Source organism: Phascolarctos cinereus, unplaced genomic scaffold, assembly GCF_003287225.1.
Source record: "Phascolarctos cinereus isolate Bilbo 61053 unplaced genomic scaffold, phaCin_HiC Scaffold_5;HRSCAF=322, whole genome shotgun sequence".
Lineage (NCBI taxonomy): Eukaryota > Metazoa > Chordata > Mammalia > Diprotodontia > Phascolarctidae > Phascolarctos > Phascolarctos cinereus.
In genome coordinates this window covers 142687697-142706870 of record NW_027555958.1, presented here as the reverse complement: position 1 = coordinate 142706870, position 19174 = coordinate 142687697, and the positions used below count along the sequence as shown (strand labels likewise).

At 35.9% G+C, this 19174-nt stretch overlaps 1 protein-coding gene across 1 annotated transcript in view; it reads left to right on the top strand.

The window, feature by feature from the left end:
• KPNA5 (karyopherin subunit alpha 5) overlaps window positions 1-19174 on the top strand; it is a 50410-nt gene that overhangs the window by 9354 nt on the left and 21882 nt on the right. Inside the window, exons 3-6 of the mRNA XM_020971605.2 lie at window positions 4869-4970; window positions 5078-5177; window positions 6957-7051; window positions 8380-8511. Coding sequence (XP_020827264.1) covers window positions 4869-4970; window positions 5078-5177; window positions 6957-7051; window positions 8380-8511 — 429 coding nt within the window. The remainder of the gene's footprint in view (window positions 1-4868; window positions 4971-5077; window positions 5178-6956; window positions 7052-8379; window positions 8512-19174) is intronic.

The window sequence follows — 19174 nt, the reverse complement described above, 5'->3', positions numbered from 1 at the left end:
CAAGTTAACTCCTTGTTGAACCAGTTCAATTCTATGCTATCCTCTTCTGTCAAATACCTTTCCCTCTTATCATTGGCCAAACCACAGTCTTGTATTAATTCCATCATCTTCTGCCTTAGGTCCTATTCATGATGCTGAATGAAGCTAGAGAAAATCATGAAACTGTTGACTGGATCTGGTACAAATTTATCTTATAAAATCTCAACTGGGCTCTCACTGCAGCAAGGCAGTGCTTTTACAACCCTCTAATACACTCACTATTCTACTTGCCACTGGTCTTTTCTAAACCTTTTTATGCTTCCTCAAATCTCCCATGGCTCTCACCCCACCAACCCTTTCAGCTTGTCTCATTTTAATGAAAAAATAATTGAGGTGATTGGCCAAGACCTCTTCCTTCTCTTCATCTCATATCATTCGTATGCCTTCCACCACTATCTCCTCCTTCATACTGTCTCACATAAAGAGGTGGCCTTTCTACTTGCCATGGCAACACCTTGGGGGGGGGGGGAGGCCGCACAGGTGATCCCATTCAGTCCTACCTTCTCTATCAGATTTCTTCTTCTATTGTCCTCACTCTTTTATTAATCTTTTTCTCTCCCTGTTGGTTGTTTCCCTACTGGCTGCAAACAGGCCAATGTTTTCCCCCATACTTAAAGAACAGTTACCTGATCTGTCCATTCTTTTTAGCTGTCATCCTATATTTCTCCTACCTTTAATGGCTCAATTCCTTGAGAATGCTGTCTAAAATAGGCCTCTATTTCCTTTCTTCTCACTCTGTTATCGTTAAAACTCTTCAAAGACACCAATAATGTCATCTGACCTTTTCTCAGTCCTCATCATATTTGACCTCTCAGAAGCCTTTGACCCTATCAGTTATCCTTCATCAAGGTTGTACCCACTAACTGTGGATGTCCACCAGTGTTCCTTCTTGGACCCTCTTTTCTTCTCCCTCTGTGCTGTTTCACTGGTGATCTCATCAACTCCTGTGGATTCATTTATCAGCTATGTAGATGATTCCCAAATCTACTTATCCAACCCTAACCTCTTTCTTCACTTTTATTCTGCAATTTCCACCTGCCTATTGAACATTTTGAACTTGATGGCCTATGGATATCTAAAACTTACCGTATCTAAAATTAAACTCATCTTTCCTTACTGAAGCTCATTCCTCTTCTGAGCTTTTCTCTTACCATTAATAGAACCACTAATCCCCGGGCCTTGCAACCTAAGTGTCATCCTCGACTCCTTACTTTCACCGCTTCCCTTTCCCAGTTGAGTTCTTGCCACATCTTGTCCTTTTTATCTTTGTAACATCTTGTAATAGCTTTTGTATACACCCCTATTTTTCTTCTAACACTGCTTCTACCCTGGTGCAGACCCTCATATACTATCTCTGATCTGTACCTCCTTCTCTCCTTTGAAACTGCAGGCTCTTATCACCTCATTCCTGAACTAGGAATAGCCTGCTGGTTCATCTCCCTGACTCAAGTCTCTATTCTCTCCAGGCCATCCTTCACACAGCTCTCAAATGGATCTTCCTAAAGCACAGGTCTGATTATGTCACTCTCATTTAATAAACTCCAGTGTTTCCCTGTTACCTTTAAGATCAAAAATAAAGTGCTCTGTCATTTAAAGATCTTTATAACCTGACCCCTTTCTACCTTTTGAGTTTTTGTACACCTTTCTCATTTCAGTGTACTCTGAGCCAGTGATACTGGACTCATTGCTGTCTCTTGCTCAAGAGTCTTTATATCTCAACTCTGAGCACTTTCACTGGTGGTCTCCTGTGCCTGAAATTCTCTCCTTCCTTGTATCAGTCCCCTGACTTAAAGACTTAGCTAAAAGCCCACCTTCAAGAAGTTTTCCCCCATCTCCCCTACTACTGCCTGCCTTCTCTGATTATATCTAATTTATCATATCTCTAGCTTATTGGTACATCGTTTCTTATTGTCTCCCATTGTTTAGACCAAGATTCTTGAGAGAGGAGGAACTATTTTTTGCCTTTCTTTGTATCTGCAATGTGTTTGGAACATGGTAGGCACTTAGTAAATGCTAGTTGACATGACTTAACTTGACTGTAAGCATATGCAGGGTGTCACTGTCACCTCTCAATGAAAAATGCAAGATGGAGGCATTGGTATAGTGATTAGGTAGAAATGGCAAATTATGGAAAATATTTGGTAATTGAAAAGTGCATAATAAAAGAATGACAAGTAGCAATGGTCATTTAGAAACCATAGGAGTTTTAGTTATTGTGTTGTTACCTGGTTTTGATTTGAGAGGAAGAGAATGTATGTACTTCCCTTCCCTAGTGCCCCCTTATAGTGTTTCTTTTAGGTCTGCCCTCTCTGCTAGTATCCTGTTTCATCCTACTTTGCTGTCTCCATCCTTCTTTCCCTTGATTACATAATAATCAGAAAATATCTTTCATATCTGGGTCTTAAACTATTCTTTGTTAATTTGATACTCCATTTATTTTAATTAGTTATAAAGTATTAGTCTCTCAGCATTTTCATGGGAGATTTTATTTTATTTTTTTTTAATTTTATTAATTTATTTTGATTTATCAATAATCACTTCCATATGCTTTTGAGTTGAAAATTTTTCTCCCCCTTCCTCCCCCCCCCAGTCCAAGACGGGACACAATTTGATATAGGCTTTACATTTACATACCCATTAAACATATTTTCACATTAGTGGAGTTGTAAGTAAAAATTAAAACCAATACAAGGAACCATCAGAAAGATGAAGCAAAACTCAACAGAAGGTAAAAATAAGTGATAGCGATTCGACTTCCATAGTTCTTTCTTTGGATGTGGACAGCATTTTCCATCCTGAGGCTTCTGGAGATGTCTTAGATCCTCGTAATGCTGAGAAGGGTTCAGTTTAACAATCTTAATCATTGCATAACGTGGCTGTTATGCAAAGTCCTCTTGGTTCTGCTCACTTCACTCAGCATCAGATCATATAAGTCTTTCCAGGTTTTTCTGAAGTCAGCCTGTTCATCATTTCTTATAGCACAATAGTATTCCATTACATTCATGTACCACAACTTGCTCAGCCATTCCCCAATTGATGGGCATCCTCTCAATTTCCAATTCTTTGCCACCACAAAAAGAGTTGCTATGAATATTTTTGTACATGTGGGTCCTTTTCCCACTTGTTTGATGTCTTTGGGATATAGCCCTAGAAGTGCTGTTGCTGGATCAAAGGGTATGCACATTTTTGTAGCCCTTTGGGCATAGTTCCAAATTGTTCTCCAAAATGGTTGTATCATTTCACAACTCCACCAACAATGTATTAGTGTTCTAATTTTCCCACATCCTCTCCAACATTTATCATTTTCCTGTTTTGTCACGTTGGCCAATCTGATAGGTGTGATGTGGTACCTCAGAGTTGTTTTGATTTGCATTTTTCTAATCAATAATGATTTAGAGCATTTTCTCATATGACTATAAACGGCTTTAATTTCTTCATCTGAGAACTGTCTGTTCATATCCTTTGACCACTTATCAATTGGGGAATGGCTTGTGTTCTTATAAATTTGTCTTAATTCTCTATATATTTTAGAAATGAGGCCTTTATCAGAGAGACTGGTTGTAAAAATTCTTTCCCAGTTTCCTACCTTCCTTCTAATCTTAGTTGCATTGGCTTTGTTTGTGCAAAAATTTTTCAATTTAATGTAATCAAAATGATCCATTTTGCATTTCATAATGTTCTCTATCTCCTGTTTGGTCATGAATTCTTCTGTTCTCCATAGATCTGATAGGTAAACTATTCCTTGTTCTCCCAGTTTACTTATGGTATCAGCCTTTATATCTAAGTCATTTCATGGGAGATTTTAGAGGCAGCTAGATGGCACAGGGGCCCTGGACTGAGGAAGACCTGGGTTCAAATATGGCCTTAAACACTTAACTAGCTGTATGATCTTGGTCAAGTCATTTAACCTGTGCCTCAGTTTCTGTATCTGTAAAATAAGGATGATAATACCTACCAAGGTTTTTGTGTGGATCAAATGTGTTATTTGTAAAGGCCATAGTACAGTGCCTGGCACATAGTAGGTGCTATATAAATACTTTCTGTTATTAGCTATTATTATTATGATTATGATAGAGCCTACACCAAGTCAGTGAAGATACTTTCCAGCAGATTAATTTTCTGAGGCCTGTAAAATCATGCCATGTAGCTCCTCATCTACCTGTAGGATTGATTCCTTGATTGACGGGATTGTGATTAGAAGTAGCCTTAATCTTTTGCAGAGTAGGAGCCAGAACTGCAGAAGAATTCTGATTTGCTTCAAAGCGCCAATTCTTTCAAAAAACATTGTGTGTCTATCATGTGTGAGAGAAACTGACAATCCCTGCCCTGTACACTTGAGATTTTATCTTGGTACACTATTTGCGGAGCATTGTGATGGATCTATGTAACTATGGGTTACAATTGTTACTGAAAGTGTTCTCTCCTTCCTTAAATATTTAAATAATCCCCAAATAGTGTACCAAGATAAAACCCCAAGTTTACAGGGCATAGAAGTTCATTCTGTGAACTACTTCTTCCACTCAATTTGTCAACCTAGTGTGCCGAGTATCTGCCTCTACATCTGGTGACACGGCATGTATTCTAGTAGAGTAGGGAAACTGTTTATTGTTGTCTTTCACTAATTACGTGATCAGTCTACTTCATTTTCCAATTATACTACTGTGTGCCATCATATGAGAAGTGTTGATTTTAAACTGTCAAAATTGTGAAAGTGATAGCTGTTCATGTTACTTTTCTTAAATATTTTAATATGGCAGAACAAAGTATTAGTATAAAAAACTTTCATGTGTAAGATGGTGATGGTGATTTTTGTTGTTGTTTTTTGACAGTTATTCAAACGTAGAAACGTCTCCCTTCCAGCAAATGATGAGTCTATGCTTGAAAGTCCCATCCAGGATCCAGATATCAGCTCTACAGTACCAGTTCCAGAGGTATATTTTAAATCAATATTTTACAGGCTGACAGTGAAAACAGAACATTAAATGGAATGGTAAGAGAAAAATATGTGTTAAATACACTATGTTTTGTGCATTTTTAGGAAGAAGTTATTACTGCTGATATGGTGCAGATGATTTTCTCTGATGATGCTGACCAACAGCTTACAGCAACACAGAAGTTTCGAAAGTTGCTTTCTAAAGGCAAGACTTTCTTTTCATAAGATACTCTGTTGCTATATCAGATTTAAAGAGATTTTAATTTAGACTTTGTATATTTATTACAGTTCAGCATTTTGTTAAGGTAACCTCTTATAAGTAACATTTTAGTGTGGCTTTGCTATTTTTGTATAATTCAGTCACAAAAATGAGCAATTTGTATCATAGCCTGTTTAATTGACATTTCAAACATACTTTATTCCACCTTAGTGAATAGAGATAAAAATACATGTCTTTTAATTATCAGCAGAATGATTGAGTTGTAGATTTATATGTTTGTGCTACAACTAATATTCCTACCACTCCTCTTTGAGTTTTTTGAAGTCCTTTATTTCATATCACCTCTCTACAAACAAATGACAGAATTCCATATGTTAAGAAGGGGACATAGTTAACAGTGTCCCACTGAGCCAGAAAGGACCGCGGTAATCATTTAGTCCAGCACCCTCCTTTTACAAATAGGAAAAAATGGGCCCAAAGAGGTTAAGTGACTTGGTTCAAGGTTATGTAAGTATTAAGTGGTGGAGCCAGAATTCAAAACCTGGTTGTTTGACTCCAAATACTACACTTTTCCACTGTGCCAGGCTTCCTTTCATACTGCTTTACTTAATTAGCATTGACTTTTGTTTAGCCCAGAAACTTACAATTTGAAAAAGTTAGAACCCTCTAAATTTTTTTTTTTAATAAAGGGCAGGGGGGAAAGAGAGGAAGTAATATTCCTTGACTGCATTAATAATGTCTTATCCTTTGTTAACAATAGGAGAAAAAAACCCCTTAACTTCTTATTCAAAAAAAGGCAAGGTATTTCATAACTTCTTAATAGGTCTGTTATTTGTTTAGCTTTTAGGGAAAACATTTTCTGTACTTTGAGGTTATTGGATATTTCTATAGTTTTTTATAGTAATGAAGAGTTAAAAGCATTTTTTAGTCATGTTAAATTGATCTGAGAAGCTGTAATTTCACAAGTGTGAACCATAGCAGAGGGACAATGAAAGACAGAAGGCTTAGAAAGGATTCTAAGTATTAATATTCCCCCAGAATCAAAAGATCACAGTAAAGGAAAATGAAGAGACAGTTGGAGTCGACAGCTCAGCATCACTGCTACAGTATTTAATTTCAAGTTAAGCAGTTTATTAAGCACCTGCTATGTGCAGCAATTGTTGAAGGATATAAAATTGATAGTAGATGCCTAATTCACAGTATACTGATGGGATGAGACATGCACACACGTGAGTCTAAACCGATTTACGAACATTTGAAGAAGGAGAGAACACTTTTGGCAATAACAATTGTAACCCATAGCTCAAAACATGAGGCCCCAGTTTTACATGGATGGGTTCATTCCTGTGTGTTTTTCTTTAACTCTCTGTGTAGTACCACCACCCAGGTTTTTCCCTGGGAATATCTGTGTGTTAAAGAAATGACTACTGGTCTATCTAAATCTTTTGTTATCAAAATTTTTTCATATATTCAGTTGAAGGATTTTTCTCCTGTTGGAAGATATCAATATTTTATAGTTGAAGGCTAATAGGGAAAAAAAATTGCCTTGAAACTAACTTTCATGACAATTATTTATTTTGTAAAGCAAGAAAAACCAGACCATTTTTTCTTTCTAAAGCTTAATGACCATAATTTTGAGGATTTTAGGAGTTGGCCAGGGAAGAATTTCCATGCTTTAGTGATCAAGGACAAGAAGTGACATTTAAATAATCTAGTAATTTTTTAAATTTAAAATTGTAAAATAAATCAATTATAAAATTTCAGAACCGAATCCACCTATTGATGAAGTTATACAAAAACCAGGAGTCGTACAAAGATTTGTGAAGTTTCTTGAAAGAAACGAAAATTGTACCTTACAGGTGAGTTTTTCTGATGTTGCTTTTTATCTTCTTTCTTTGAGATGACTGTAGACTGATTTTAAAAGTCTCAATAATTACATAATTATTTAGTGCTTTAACATTTACAAAATGCTATCCTCATAGCAGTCTCGTGAGTTTAGTAATAATAATAGCTAGTGCTGTATAGTGCTTTAAGGTTTTTGTGCATTTTTATCTCATTTGATTTTCATAACAATGTTGTGAGGTAAGTGCTGTTTTCTCCATTTTAGGGTCACATAGGTAATAAGTATCTGAGGCAGTATTTGAACTCAAGTGTTCTAACTTCCAAGTTCTGCACTCTTACCCACTCTGACCTCCAGTTGCCTCTAAGTAGTTCAAGTATTGTTATCTCTTCATTTTACATATTCAGAAACATGCTCCAAGAAGTTAAATTTTATAACCTTAAAAATAAACATTAGATAATATTAGGCCCACTTATGCTCTTAAATAAAATAAAATTAAGTTTTAGTTCTGTAAGCCTTGAAGACTGACTTTCATTTTTATCTTTATATCCTTCTTTAGTGCTTTACATAGTATCTTGGACAAGGAATGTATTTGGAAATATTTGTTTAGTTGAATAAAATCGCAGAGGTAAAAAATGGGAAAATTAGTGAGTTGTGGTGGGGCAGGCAGTAAGCAGATGGGCTTATCTTGATGGAAGGATTGTTGAAATCAAGAGGCTCATGGAGAATAGAAATGGTCCTTAATAATATGGGAAAAAATAATAGGAAAGCCTTGACTATTTTCAGGAAAAATAATGTTTAGAAATTTTCTGTTAGGTTCTAAATTAAAATGACTTTAGGCAGTTATGTGTATCTTTATCTTGTTATCAAATTTTACTTTTAACAGTTTACTAGATCAGGCTATTCAGAATAGCATCTCTCATAGTAACATTAATCAGACTTTTCTAGAAGAAAGTGATTATTGCCCTCCCATCATATTATCCTAAGTAAGAATATAATCTTTGAATTTTTGCATCTTATATAATTTCAGCTTACTGCTGCTTGGCAAATCAGTGTTTTATTTGTGTCTAACACAATTCTTTCAAATTTTAATGGTGTTCCATCTAATTCTAAAACTCATGGATTTAAGTAGATAATTCCATATTCACCCTATTGGAACTGTTCATAATTTTGTAAATTTTGATTATGTCCTTCATATTTTTTTTCCAGGCATAACGCTTTTTTTTTGTCTTTTTGTAAATGGAATGTCTTTGATCCCATGAGCTCTTTTTTAGTTGAAATTTTCTGAATCTTTTCTAGTTTCTTTATTATATCTAAAATTTTATCTTAAATTTTGTTTTTTCTTAGTTTGAAGCTGCATGGGCTTTAACTAATATAGCATCTGGAACCTTTCTACACACTAAGGTGGTAATTGAAACTGGAGCTGTTCCAATTTTTATCAAACTCCTCAATTCGGAACATGAAGATGTACAGGAACAGGTAATTTTTCTTATTACTTGTATTCAATATGCTTTTGTAAATTTTTTATGAAAAGTTTAGTTTTACTATGATTGTATTCAGTTTTGTTTTTAATCAGAGCAGTCTCTATTATAAAATTAGAGGACCAAACTTGAATATCTTGAGTATACCTCACATATGAGGCTTCAAAATTGTTGTGGATTAATTGTACAGTTTTAGGTAATACTAGCGAATTTAAAGTAATTTTGGGGCAGCTAGGTGGCACAGTGGATAGAGCATGGGCCCTGGAGTCAGAGGAGGACCTGAATTCAAATCTGGCCTTAGACACATGACACTGACTAGCTGTGTGACTCTGGGCAAGTCACTTAACCCCAATTGCCTCACCAAAAAAAAAAGAATTTAAAGTAGTTTAAATTTTATGCCCTTAAAATAAACATTAAGGTCTACTAATATGCTTCAATAAAATTAAATTGGGTTTTAATTTTGAATGTATATAAACTTATGTTTTTGTAATTATTTAAAGTTCAGTAATTGGAATGAGAAAAATAGTAAAGTTTATGATGAACATTTTCAAAGTTTATGATAATTTTGATTTGGTAGATGAACACTTGTTTTTCAATGATATCTGCTTTAAAAATTAATCTGAACTAAGTTTAACTAATAAACCTTTTGGGAAATGTTTTTTCCTGTTAAAATAAGAACCACAAATAAATTTTGCTCAGATAACTAAAAAATCAGAATAAAAAATTGTTTTCCTCTGATAATTAAATCAGGTTTTTAAAGTAAATTCTTTGTTTTGTGCTCTTAAAAAAGCAACAACGGGATTAATGCTATGCTTTAATGAGACTGTGAATATAATTATTCAGAAGGGATAATTTTACTATTTTGGCAAGTTTTTTTAATTAACTATCCCGGCTGTTAGTCCATTAGTAGTAAGCTGCCATATATACACAATATAGATTGATGAATGATTAGTACTTTGTCACTGTTAAATTTATTTTTTATTTTCTCTTCCAAAGAAGTTGAAGTATGAGATTCCCTTACCTACTATTTCCATAACACTAAAACATTAAATCTGTGTACTGGGGAAACCTAAAATAGTATTGGAAAGTGTTTTTTCTTGTTTAATTTGACAATTAATGTCTAAAAATATGGCTTTCACTATAACATCTTGGTGGCAGTTTGCTTTTCCTATGAACGAAATAGTTGAATTATGCTAGTTTTTGTTTTTTACTTCTTTTCACAACACCATTTCTAGGAGATATTATTTGTGCAACTGTTAACTTTAATATAGGTCTGATTAGATTTTGTTGATTAAAAAACAAACAAGTAAGCAATGCAGCTATATTGCTTATTCCTTGCCTTTGGGAAAGTAATATTTTTTTCAGTGAACTCCAAAATTGCTTATTATACCAGTAAGCTTCTCAATTTAAAAAAAAAATCATTTAATCTGTAATTTTGCTATTTTCTCTTGCTTTTTATATCTATGCCAATAACATTTTAAAAATTCTTAAAACTGTTTCAACCGCATGTGACTTGGTATCGATTGTACTGAAGTACAGGTCTAGTGTAACGTCTGGTTGTTATTATTAGAAATTCTAAAATGGTCAATTCAGATTATGGTTGGGAATTGCAGTAAATATTGTCATCATATCACTCACCCTTTTTCTTACATGCCTAATTTCTTTTTGTTATTCTGATCCTTCTCTTCCTTTCTCCTACTTTATCCTTTGTCCCTTTTATTTTCCTTCTGATTAGCAATTCACAAATTACTCTTGTCCCATCTGCTTCTTTTGAGTATTCCAAGTGAGTTGGACTGTGTAAATATGCGTGAATATTAGTGAGACTTGAACTGGACTGTGATGGACCATTCATTGCCAGGATTCTTGTGAAGTTCTTCAGTATAGTTTAAAAATTAAGGAGGCGTCTGTTATGAGAAATTGCTTATTCTTATTTTTTTTTAGGAGATTTAATGCCCTGATAATTTATCAATGTAGTTTCTTGGAAAACTTGAACCCATACTAACTTAAATGTTCTGCATCCTAATTTCTTTTCCTTTTTTTTCTTATTCCCCGGTTGCCAAGATCATAGCTACAGGGTTATGTTATACTCATAATGTGTTTTGATTTCATCAAAGCATTTGGAGATGTCTCATTTGAATATATCTTTGAGTAAGCTGGTAAAGGTGGTACCCAAAGAGTTTTGATGAACAATTCCATGTCCATTTGGAAACTGAAAGGAGCCAAAGAGATTCTGTACCTTTGAACATGTTTGTCAGTGTCTTAGAAAAAGTCTTAGAAGGTATGCTCATCTAAATTTCAGGTGATAACATAATTTTCACAGAAGAGTAATCAGAAATACGATGATAAAGATTCAGAATTACTTAGGCAGGAAATATGGGTTGAAATAAAATGCAATTTAACGGGAGTAGATGTTTAAGTCCTGCATTGGGTTAAAAGTACAGGATGAAGGAGATCTTGATTGGCAGCAGTTTTATTTGAAAAAAGATCTAAGGGTTTTAGTTGATCACAAGCTTAATAAGCAAGCAGAGAAATGACTTCTTTAAGAAGTTTACGTTAATAAGATAATAACAGTCAGATAAAAGTCATTTGTTGTGTTATGTACCTTGCACTGATTAGAATATCTCTAAACACTGTGCTATTTTGAGCCCAGTGTTAAGAGAGTTTTGACAATTCAGAGTTTGTGGATGGTGATAAAAGTATAAAATTCCAGAGTTTGAAGAAACCCAAGAAATCATTTAGTCCATTTGCTAACCTGAAGAATTCATCATCATCCTGAAAAGCAGTCATTAAGTGTCTCCATGGTTGAAGAATTCAGTACATCCTAAAGCAATCCATTCCATTTTGAGGCACCTTTGTTAGGAAGGTAGTAAGCTTTTATTCATTTAAATCTGTGTTCCTATAGGTTCCACATATTTGTTCTAGTTTCATATTCTAGAGCCAAATAAAATAAATAATACCTCTTTTACGTGGCAGAGCTTTAAATGCTTGGAGAAAGCAAGCAGATTCCCACTTAAATTTCACCCAGAGACAAGAACACACGATCTCAGATTTGGAAGAGATCTTGGAGGCCATCTAATTCACCTCCAAAAATCTGTGAGAATCTCTTGGGTAACATTTTTTTGAGTAATAGGTGATCATCCTGGACTGACAACTTGTATAACACTTGGTAATCCTGTGCCTTATATGGCGTGTTTTAGAATTACTTCACCAGTTAAGCACTTTGGGATATACAGTGTTTTTGTCATTGTTCTTCATGACATCTTGTCAGAAGTGAATATAGTACTGCAGATATGTTGTAATGAGGGCTCAGTACATAGGGACTATCACTGCCTTGGGTCTTGATTATCATGGTTTCATTAACATAGGCTAACATCACTTTCACTCTTTTTGGTCTTCTTGTTAGTATACTGTTGCTCCGTATTGAATTTGTAGTCCACTAAAATCCACACATCTTTTTCATGGGCACTACTCTCTATGTCTTCCCACTCCTTTAAGTAGTTGATATTTTAAAAAACTAAATCTGGGATTTCACATTCATTCCTGTAAAATGTCATCTCATTAAATTTGGCCTATAATTGCAGCCTTGAGGAAGATTTTTGTGTCTCAGCTCTGTCACTAATTATATTGGCTATCTCTTCTAGCTTTTTATCATTTCAAAATTTGGTTAGCTATGCCATTTTCTCCTATCTGCATCATTGATTAAAAACATTGAATTGCACTATATACCTCCTTCTAGGTTAACATCAACCAATTAACACATTTTCTGTCTTGTCCTTCAACGGGTTCTAAATCCATCTTACTATATTACTATATAGTCTCCATCTGACCTTTAATGAAAGATTGTCAAGATTTTGCTAAAGTCCAGGCATGCTGTTTCTGTGGCATTGTATTTTACCAGTCAGGGAATCTTGTTAGGAGTAAATAGGCTTAGTCTATCATGACTTCCTTTTAATAAGTGTATGGTGATTTGTGCATACTGCTTTTCCCTTTTTAAATATTCTTTAATGACATCCTAGAGTTTTGCCAGCGATTGCGGTTAAATGCATGGACTCAATTTCAGAAATCCTTCCTTGTGTTTGACAATTGGGACATTTGCCCAGTCCCTATGCATTTCTTCCATTCCCCTTTATTTTTCGTAGTTCAGCAATGTATTCACAAGCTTTCTGTACCCTAGTGGTGGAATCCTAATAGAGCTGCCCACAGCCCCAATATTCTGACTTCCTTATGGGCCCCACTGAACAACAGGCATGTCCTGATTTGACCACACAGTCTGGCTTTAACCACATCACAAGCCCACAAACTAAACCACTGCCCTCAGACTCAGTATAGCCATTGCCTCTAGCTAGCCACTTGCCTCCAGACTCAATCCTTTAGCTAGCACCTGCCCCCAGATCCAATTCATATATTTCCCACAGAAACAGGTGTGTCCATGCATTCAACCATGACTACATCATCCACCTTGATTAGACAGGACCACAATAGCTAGTCAATTAGAAGGCAGCACCACCAGGATGTAGAGCAGGATGCTTGCCCATCAAATCATAGAAGGAGCCCACCCTAAGATAGTGCCTGTGCAATAATGGTAAAGAACTGACCTAAAGTGAACTTATGATGTAGAGAGGCTTATTATAATATCATTATCATACATACCCCTCCACATGGGTTTTTCTGTATGCATTGTGGCTACCCACATGTGTAGTTCCATTGAGTCTGAGACCTCTTCCCCATTACCTAATCCTTTAACAGACCCCTCCTGCCTTTTTAATATTAATCATATTCCTATATTCTATGTAAATTTTGGTTGCGTAATCAGCATCATATATTTCATAAAATTGTCTGAGTTGCCTTATTGAAGTAGCTAATTCCTCTAAGGAACTTAGCCACTCACCAGAGTGTGAAGCCTCAAAACCATAACAAATCTTTCTAACTGGCTTGGACTCAGCCTGAGTCTTTGACATTCTTTAGAGATGTCCCCCTGCAACTCAGCCTGAGAGAACCAGGAAAGATTAGTTGCATAAAACAACTGGAGGAATGAGTATCAGGAAAAGAAGGTGACCAGCCATATTAAATGTTTCAGAGAGGTCAGGAAGAAAGAGAACTGAGATAAGAGCATCACATTAGGCAGTTAAGAGCCCACTGAAAACTTTAAAGAGGGTAGTGTCAGTTGAGTGATGCCATAATGGAGGGAATAGAAGAGGGAGTGAGAGATGAATTTGAGGGAAAAAATGTAGATAACTTTTTCTAGGAGTTTGAGAAAGTAGGGAAAGATATAGGGCAGTGGCTTAAGTAGATGGCAGGGTCTGTTGTTTTAAGAGTAAGGGATAGGCGTGTTTGAAGGTAGCATGGAAGAAATCAGTAGATGGGATGAGATGAAAGAGAAATGAGGGGCAGTGATTAAGGTAGCAAGCAATCTACTGGAGAAGATGGGAGGAATTGGTACAAGGGGCATATAGCACAGATGACATGGGACTCTTTCTTCTAAGGTTCTTGTTATTTCTACTTCACCAACCAAATCTGCTTTGGGAGGATAGGACCAGTCTCAAAGAGGAGTTCCATATTTTGGTACTATCTTTTTCAGTGACCTCATCGAATCCCATGAATTTAATCATCATATCTATGTACATGACCTCAATTTTAAGGATAAATTCCCTGTCTCTTCCCTGTACTCCCACTTTCCCACCCTCTATCCCATAAGGCAGCCAGGTAAGGATGCCTTTTTCTTCCTTCTTCCCTTTCCCTGCTACCCAGATCCTATCTAGGGTCATACTATTTGGATAACCTGGGAGTTATCAACTATAATCCTTCTGGTGGGGAAAACCACAAGGCCTTACCATCTGCCCTGCAGACTCCCAGGCTTTGCATTTGACTTACCTATATACCCTAAGGACTGTTGGATTTTGCCATTCTAGGCCTTTCTTTTGACCCCTGCAGTTGAACTCTTTTATATATGTTACCTTCCTCAGTTAGAGTGTGAGCTCCTTGACAGCAGGAAATTTTTTGCTTTTTCCATTTTGATCCCCAGCACTCAGCATGGTATTTGGTACTTAGTAAGTGCTTTTTCATTCATGCGTTTTCCAAGTGCTCTAAAAAGTATCACTCAATTGTATGATGGTGAGCCCTAGTTCAAGAAGGTTATACCAGAAGAGTACAAGTTCAGATAGGTTGTATTCATCCTGAAAAGCTACAACTTAGAGACACAGTCGTAGACTGTCTGCTGTCCAAGGACTAATACGGAGGATCATTACCAAAAAAGTGGTCACTAGTTGGTGAAACATTTTGGTCATAGCACCCTATGAAAAAGAAATAAAAAAAACCCCTCCTCTTTCCAGTGTTGTTTCCTTTTGTTTCTGCACTGACAGTAGCAGAAAAGTGGATTAAAAAGTGTTAAGAACATCGACAAACATTCATGTAACTGTTAGTATTCTTAATTTGCAAACTTTGTCCAGTGAGCAGTTGGATATTCTGTTAGGAGAACTGAATCACATCCATATTGATGGCCTCTCTATAAATGAAACCAAGAGACAAAAAGAAATTACACTTAAATGCAAAGGAGTTTCTTGGGTTCTTAAAAGTAAAGGAGTTAATTTCATCATGCAGTTATGGGCAGTAAGAAACATTTCAATAGGATACTTGGTCACCTTGCTGTCTGTGATGAGCGTAAGAAAACGAGACACCATGAAATAATTCCTGTTTCTACAGCATAGTGTAGAGCACTTAATTTAGGGTCAGAAGATTTGGGTTTGAATACTGGATCTGCAACTTACTGCCCACTTAACCTCTCTAGTTTTAGTTTCCTCACTCAAAAAAATGAGGGGGTTGAACTTGATTCCTAAGGTCCCTTCCAGCTCTAAATCTATGATATATGATCTGTTGCAGAGGATGAAGAACTTGATAAGATCCTTCAAACTAAGTCAGCATCTACATTAATACTGAATGACTTGTTGAAGGTGGGCACAGGGGAGGACAGTGGAAAAAAAAAACTATGTTGGAAAATACAGTTTGGGATCAAGAAATGAAAGAGACCGAAGGCTTGTCTTATGCCAGTACATCATGAATACTTTGTTCAAGAAGAAAGTCTGCAGGCCCTGGATATGGTGAGCAACAAAAACATATAGCAAAACATGAAACTGATTTTATCTTAGCAGACAGAATGACTAGTTGCTGATTTGAGTGTTATTTCAGATGACTGTATACACTCAGATCATTGGCTGGTTAGAGCAAAACTCAAAACCCATACCAAATCAGAAGAAAGGATAATAAGCATAAGAAGAACCTGCAGGCAGTAGTTCCTACAGTGTAAACAAATCTGTTAGTTCCAAAATATGGGAAATGAAAAAAAGTAAAGACATTGAATCTCTCACCACTTCTTAGTGAAGTTTATTGCAAAATGGTCACCACAGCAAGGAGACAGAACAAGCCCTGAAACTGGTTCAGCTAGCAGATATTTGCTCTTACCAAGTGGAGCAACATAGCAGCTAAGGGCAACATTGTTTTTAGAGTACAAGCTAATTTGCAAAACATGGAGGAGGAGGATGGAATATTTCAAGCTGTATCACCTCATGAAAAGCTAAAAAAGCTCTTCAGGGGAAAATGAGCCTGCAGAGAGCTTGATGTGAGAGCCAGCTAAGCTACAAATGAGGCATTTGTAGATGAAACCAGGAATGAGGGAAACAAATGGATGTGAAATGGATTATATCTGCTAGTATTCCTATAAGAGTCTATTCTTCATCACTGACAATAGTTGAATTACTGCAGTTGGACTCTACAAATTCAGTAGTAAAATGTACCGTGTGAGGAACCATGAAGTTGGGAAGAATGGCTTCACTTAGTTGAAAAAGAAATCTGCTAGAGGTAGTAGGCTTATAGATTTAGAGCTAGGGGAGGCCTCAGAGATCATTTATCTAACCTTTTTATTTTAGAGATGAAGAAACTGAGGCCCAGAGAAGTGAAGGGTCTTGCCCATGATCACACAGTCAATTGCAGAGCCAGCATTTGAACCCAGGCCTTCTTACTCCGAAGTCAAGTTCTTTCCACTGTACTGTACTGCTTCAAGGGAACATAATTATTAATTTATCCAACATTTTAAAAATAAATTCCCAAGATGGAGAGATTCCAAAAGAATGAAAAAGTTTACTGGTAGTAGTAATTTTATAAACACATGTACACAAAAGGCAACTGAGAAAAACTAATCCCATGTGCCTATTTCTCATGTCTGAAATCTTTAATGGTCTTAACATTTGTCAAGATAATCCTTCATAAAAACATGAGAAGATAGCAGGTAGGCTTTCACAAATAATTTTCTATAGCAAACCACAACTCTATAATCATGTAAGTGATAGGAACATGTAGAGGTTATAAAACCATGATATGTGTGGTTGGTTCATCTTCTCTCCCTTCTCTCTCCCTTCCCTCTTCCTTCCCCCACCACTCCAAAAAGGAAAAGCATTTTACTCAACAAAATACAACATTAAAAGCTCCTCTTCAATGTGGAATCTTCCATACATGTTAAAAAGGTTATTCTGTGACAGATAGTTTGGCTAAGTATTCTGTTGAGTAATAACATTAAGTGAGATGTAAATAAGGAGAATTATGCCCAACTAAGGTGTTTGCCAGTACTATGAAAAATTTCCTGCGTGGAGTTCAGACAATTCCCTCTTCAGCAGAGTTCTCTGGGGACTGTTCTTTGTGGATGACATACTGAATGTATCTAATCCTGGAACCCTACAGTAGTTCTTCAGTAAAATCTATTATCTTTGAAAAGAGCTCAATTTAATTAACTGCTGAAAAGAGTGTGGATGAAAAAAACATACTGCTCAGATTGACAAACGGTTGGGTACACATATATTTATGTTTATAAATCATGGATTTGAGCTAGATTCACATTTAAATGATAGAAAATCAGGCAAGATTGCAGTTAGGAAGTTATACAGTGCTTTCACAGGTCCCCCTTTTAATTAACAATATCCTTTTAGTGATGGTAGTTGCAGCTGCAAATCATGGAATACAGTGATGTCAGGATAATCAGAATTATAAGTGACCCAAAAGACAATGAAAGTACATGGTAATGATAGACTGAAAAGCGCATTGCCGTTGGTGACTTGAATGCAAAAAATAAAGTTAGAAGATATTAACAAGGATGTGAATGGTCAGACAAGGAGATTGGCTAGGCATGTAGCAAGAAATAACTATGTGAGTGCTTACTGGTAACCAAGAAATAATTAAGAAGACAGAGGACTTTCTCCATTATATTGTATATATCTTCTTTGGAGGATTTATAAAAAGATACAGAGAATTACATAAGATTCAAGGGTGGGCAGTCTGCGGCCTCAGTGCCATACATTGGCTTCAAGTATGGCCCTTTGAATCCAAACTTCACAGGACAAATACAGGATTTGTTCTGTAAAACTTGGACTCAGTCAAAAGGCCGCAACCGAGAACCTAGAAGGCATGGATTCCCCACCCCTGGTAGGTGGTCTGAAGTGGCGCAATGAACTGGTGGAGAAATTAGCAAGACCATTGAAATCCCTGATTTCATCAGAATTTATTGGTGTGTAGTACAATTCTAGTACCTATCTAGGTGAGCTATCTTTTTTTTTAAACAAAATTACCTGTTTTAGAGTCATGAATTCTATCCTACCAACTTTCTGTGGTGGCTTTGAAGGGAAACTTATCAATGAGATATCAAGATTTGTTGACTATCTAGAGAATGGACTGTCCGCAAAATTGATACATAGACATAGACCTGTAGGTAATTGTTTCTGACATTATTCTTATATCTGTTCTTTACATAAATAGTTTGCTATTCTTTCTATGTTATACTTTTTCCTCTCTGTGGTAGTTGATTTCGCAAATGTTTTTGTGTAGTTTTTTTTCCCCTTCTCTATTTTCAATTTAAAGCTTTCCTGATTATGTTTGTAAATGCCTAGAGATGCATTCTTCCTCCTTCTCATAGGTGGTACATTTGTGGCTCCTAGACTGACTGTCTTTCCTTTCTATGTAAGCATTGGTACAGAAAGCAAAATTCCATTCTCTAATACCATCTTCTTAGATAGCTATTTCCCATAACCTCATTTTTCTTCTAAAGAATTTATTTTCAGATGAAAGTGGTGATGGTAAGAAGTCAGAAAGTTACCTTAGAAAGAATAGAAGGAACTGAGAGTGCTTTGTCCAAAGAAGACTTAAGATGTTAATAGCTCTCTTCGCTGATTTGAAGGATCATCACAAAGAATGTGAAGTAGAAGGGAGAACTAGGACAGGTTGGTTTAAGTTACAGAGGGGGAGATTTCAGCATAAGAAAAAGCTTTTTATATTTTGGACCATCTGTCTATTGAATGGATTGCCAAATGAGGTAGTCGGCCTCATTGGAGGTATTCAAGCAAAGGCTGTAAGATCTTTAGTGATCTTGTAGGAGTGATTTTTGTACTGGGTGAGTGGATGAACTAGAGTTCTAAAGTCCCAATTCTTAGATTTTGTGATATTCCAAATATAGTCATTCCCTATTTTTTGAGATTCCAAAATTAGTTTGATTTTATATACTATTATTATCAGTTTTCTTAGCCATGCCTCTAACAAACAAATGGCGTGGTTTCTTGAATTCCTATATTTCCATTTTCTTTACTACCTAGTTTCCAGTTAATAACTTGTGTGCTTTATACTCTTTC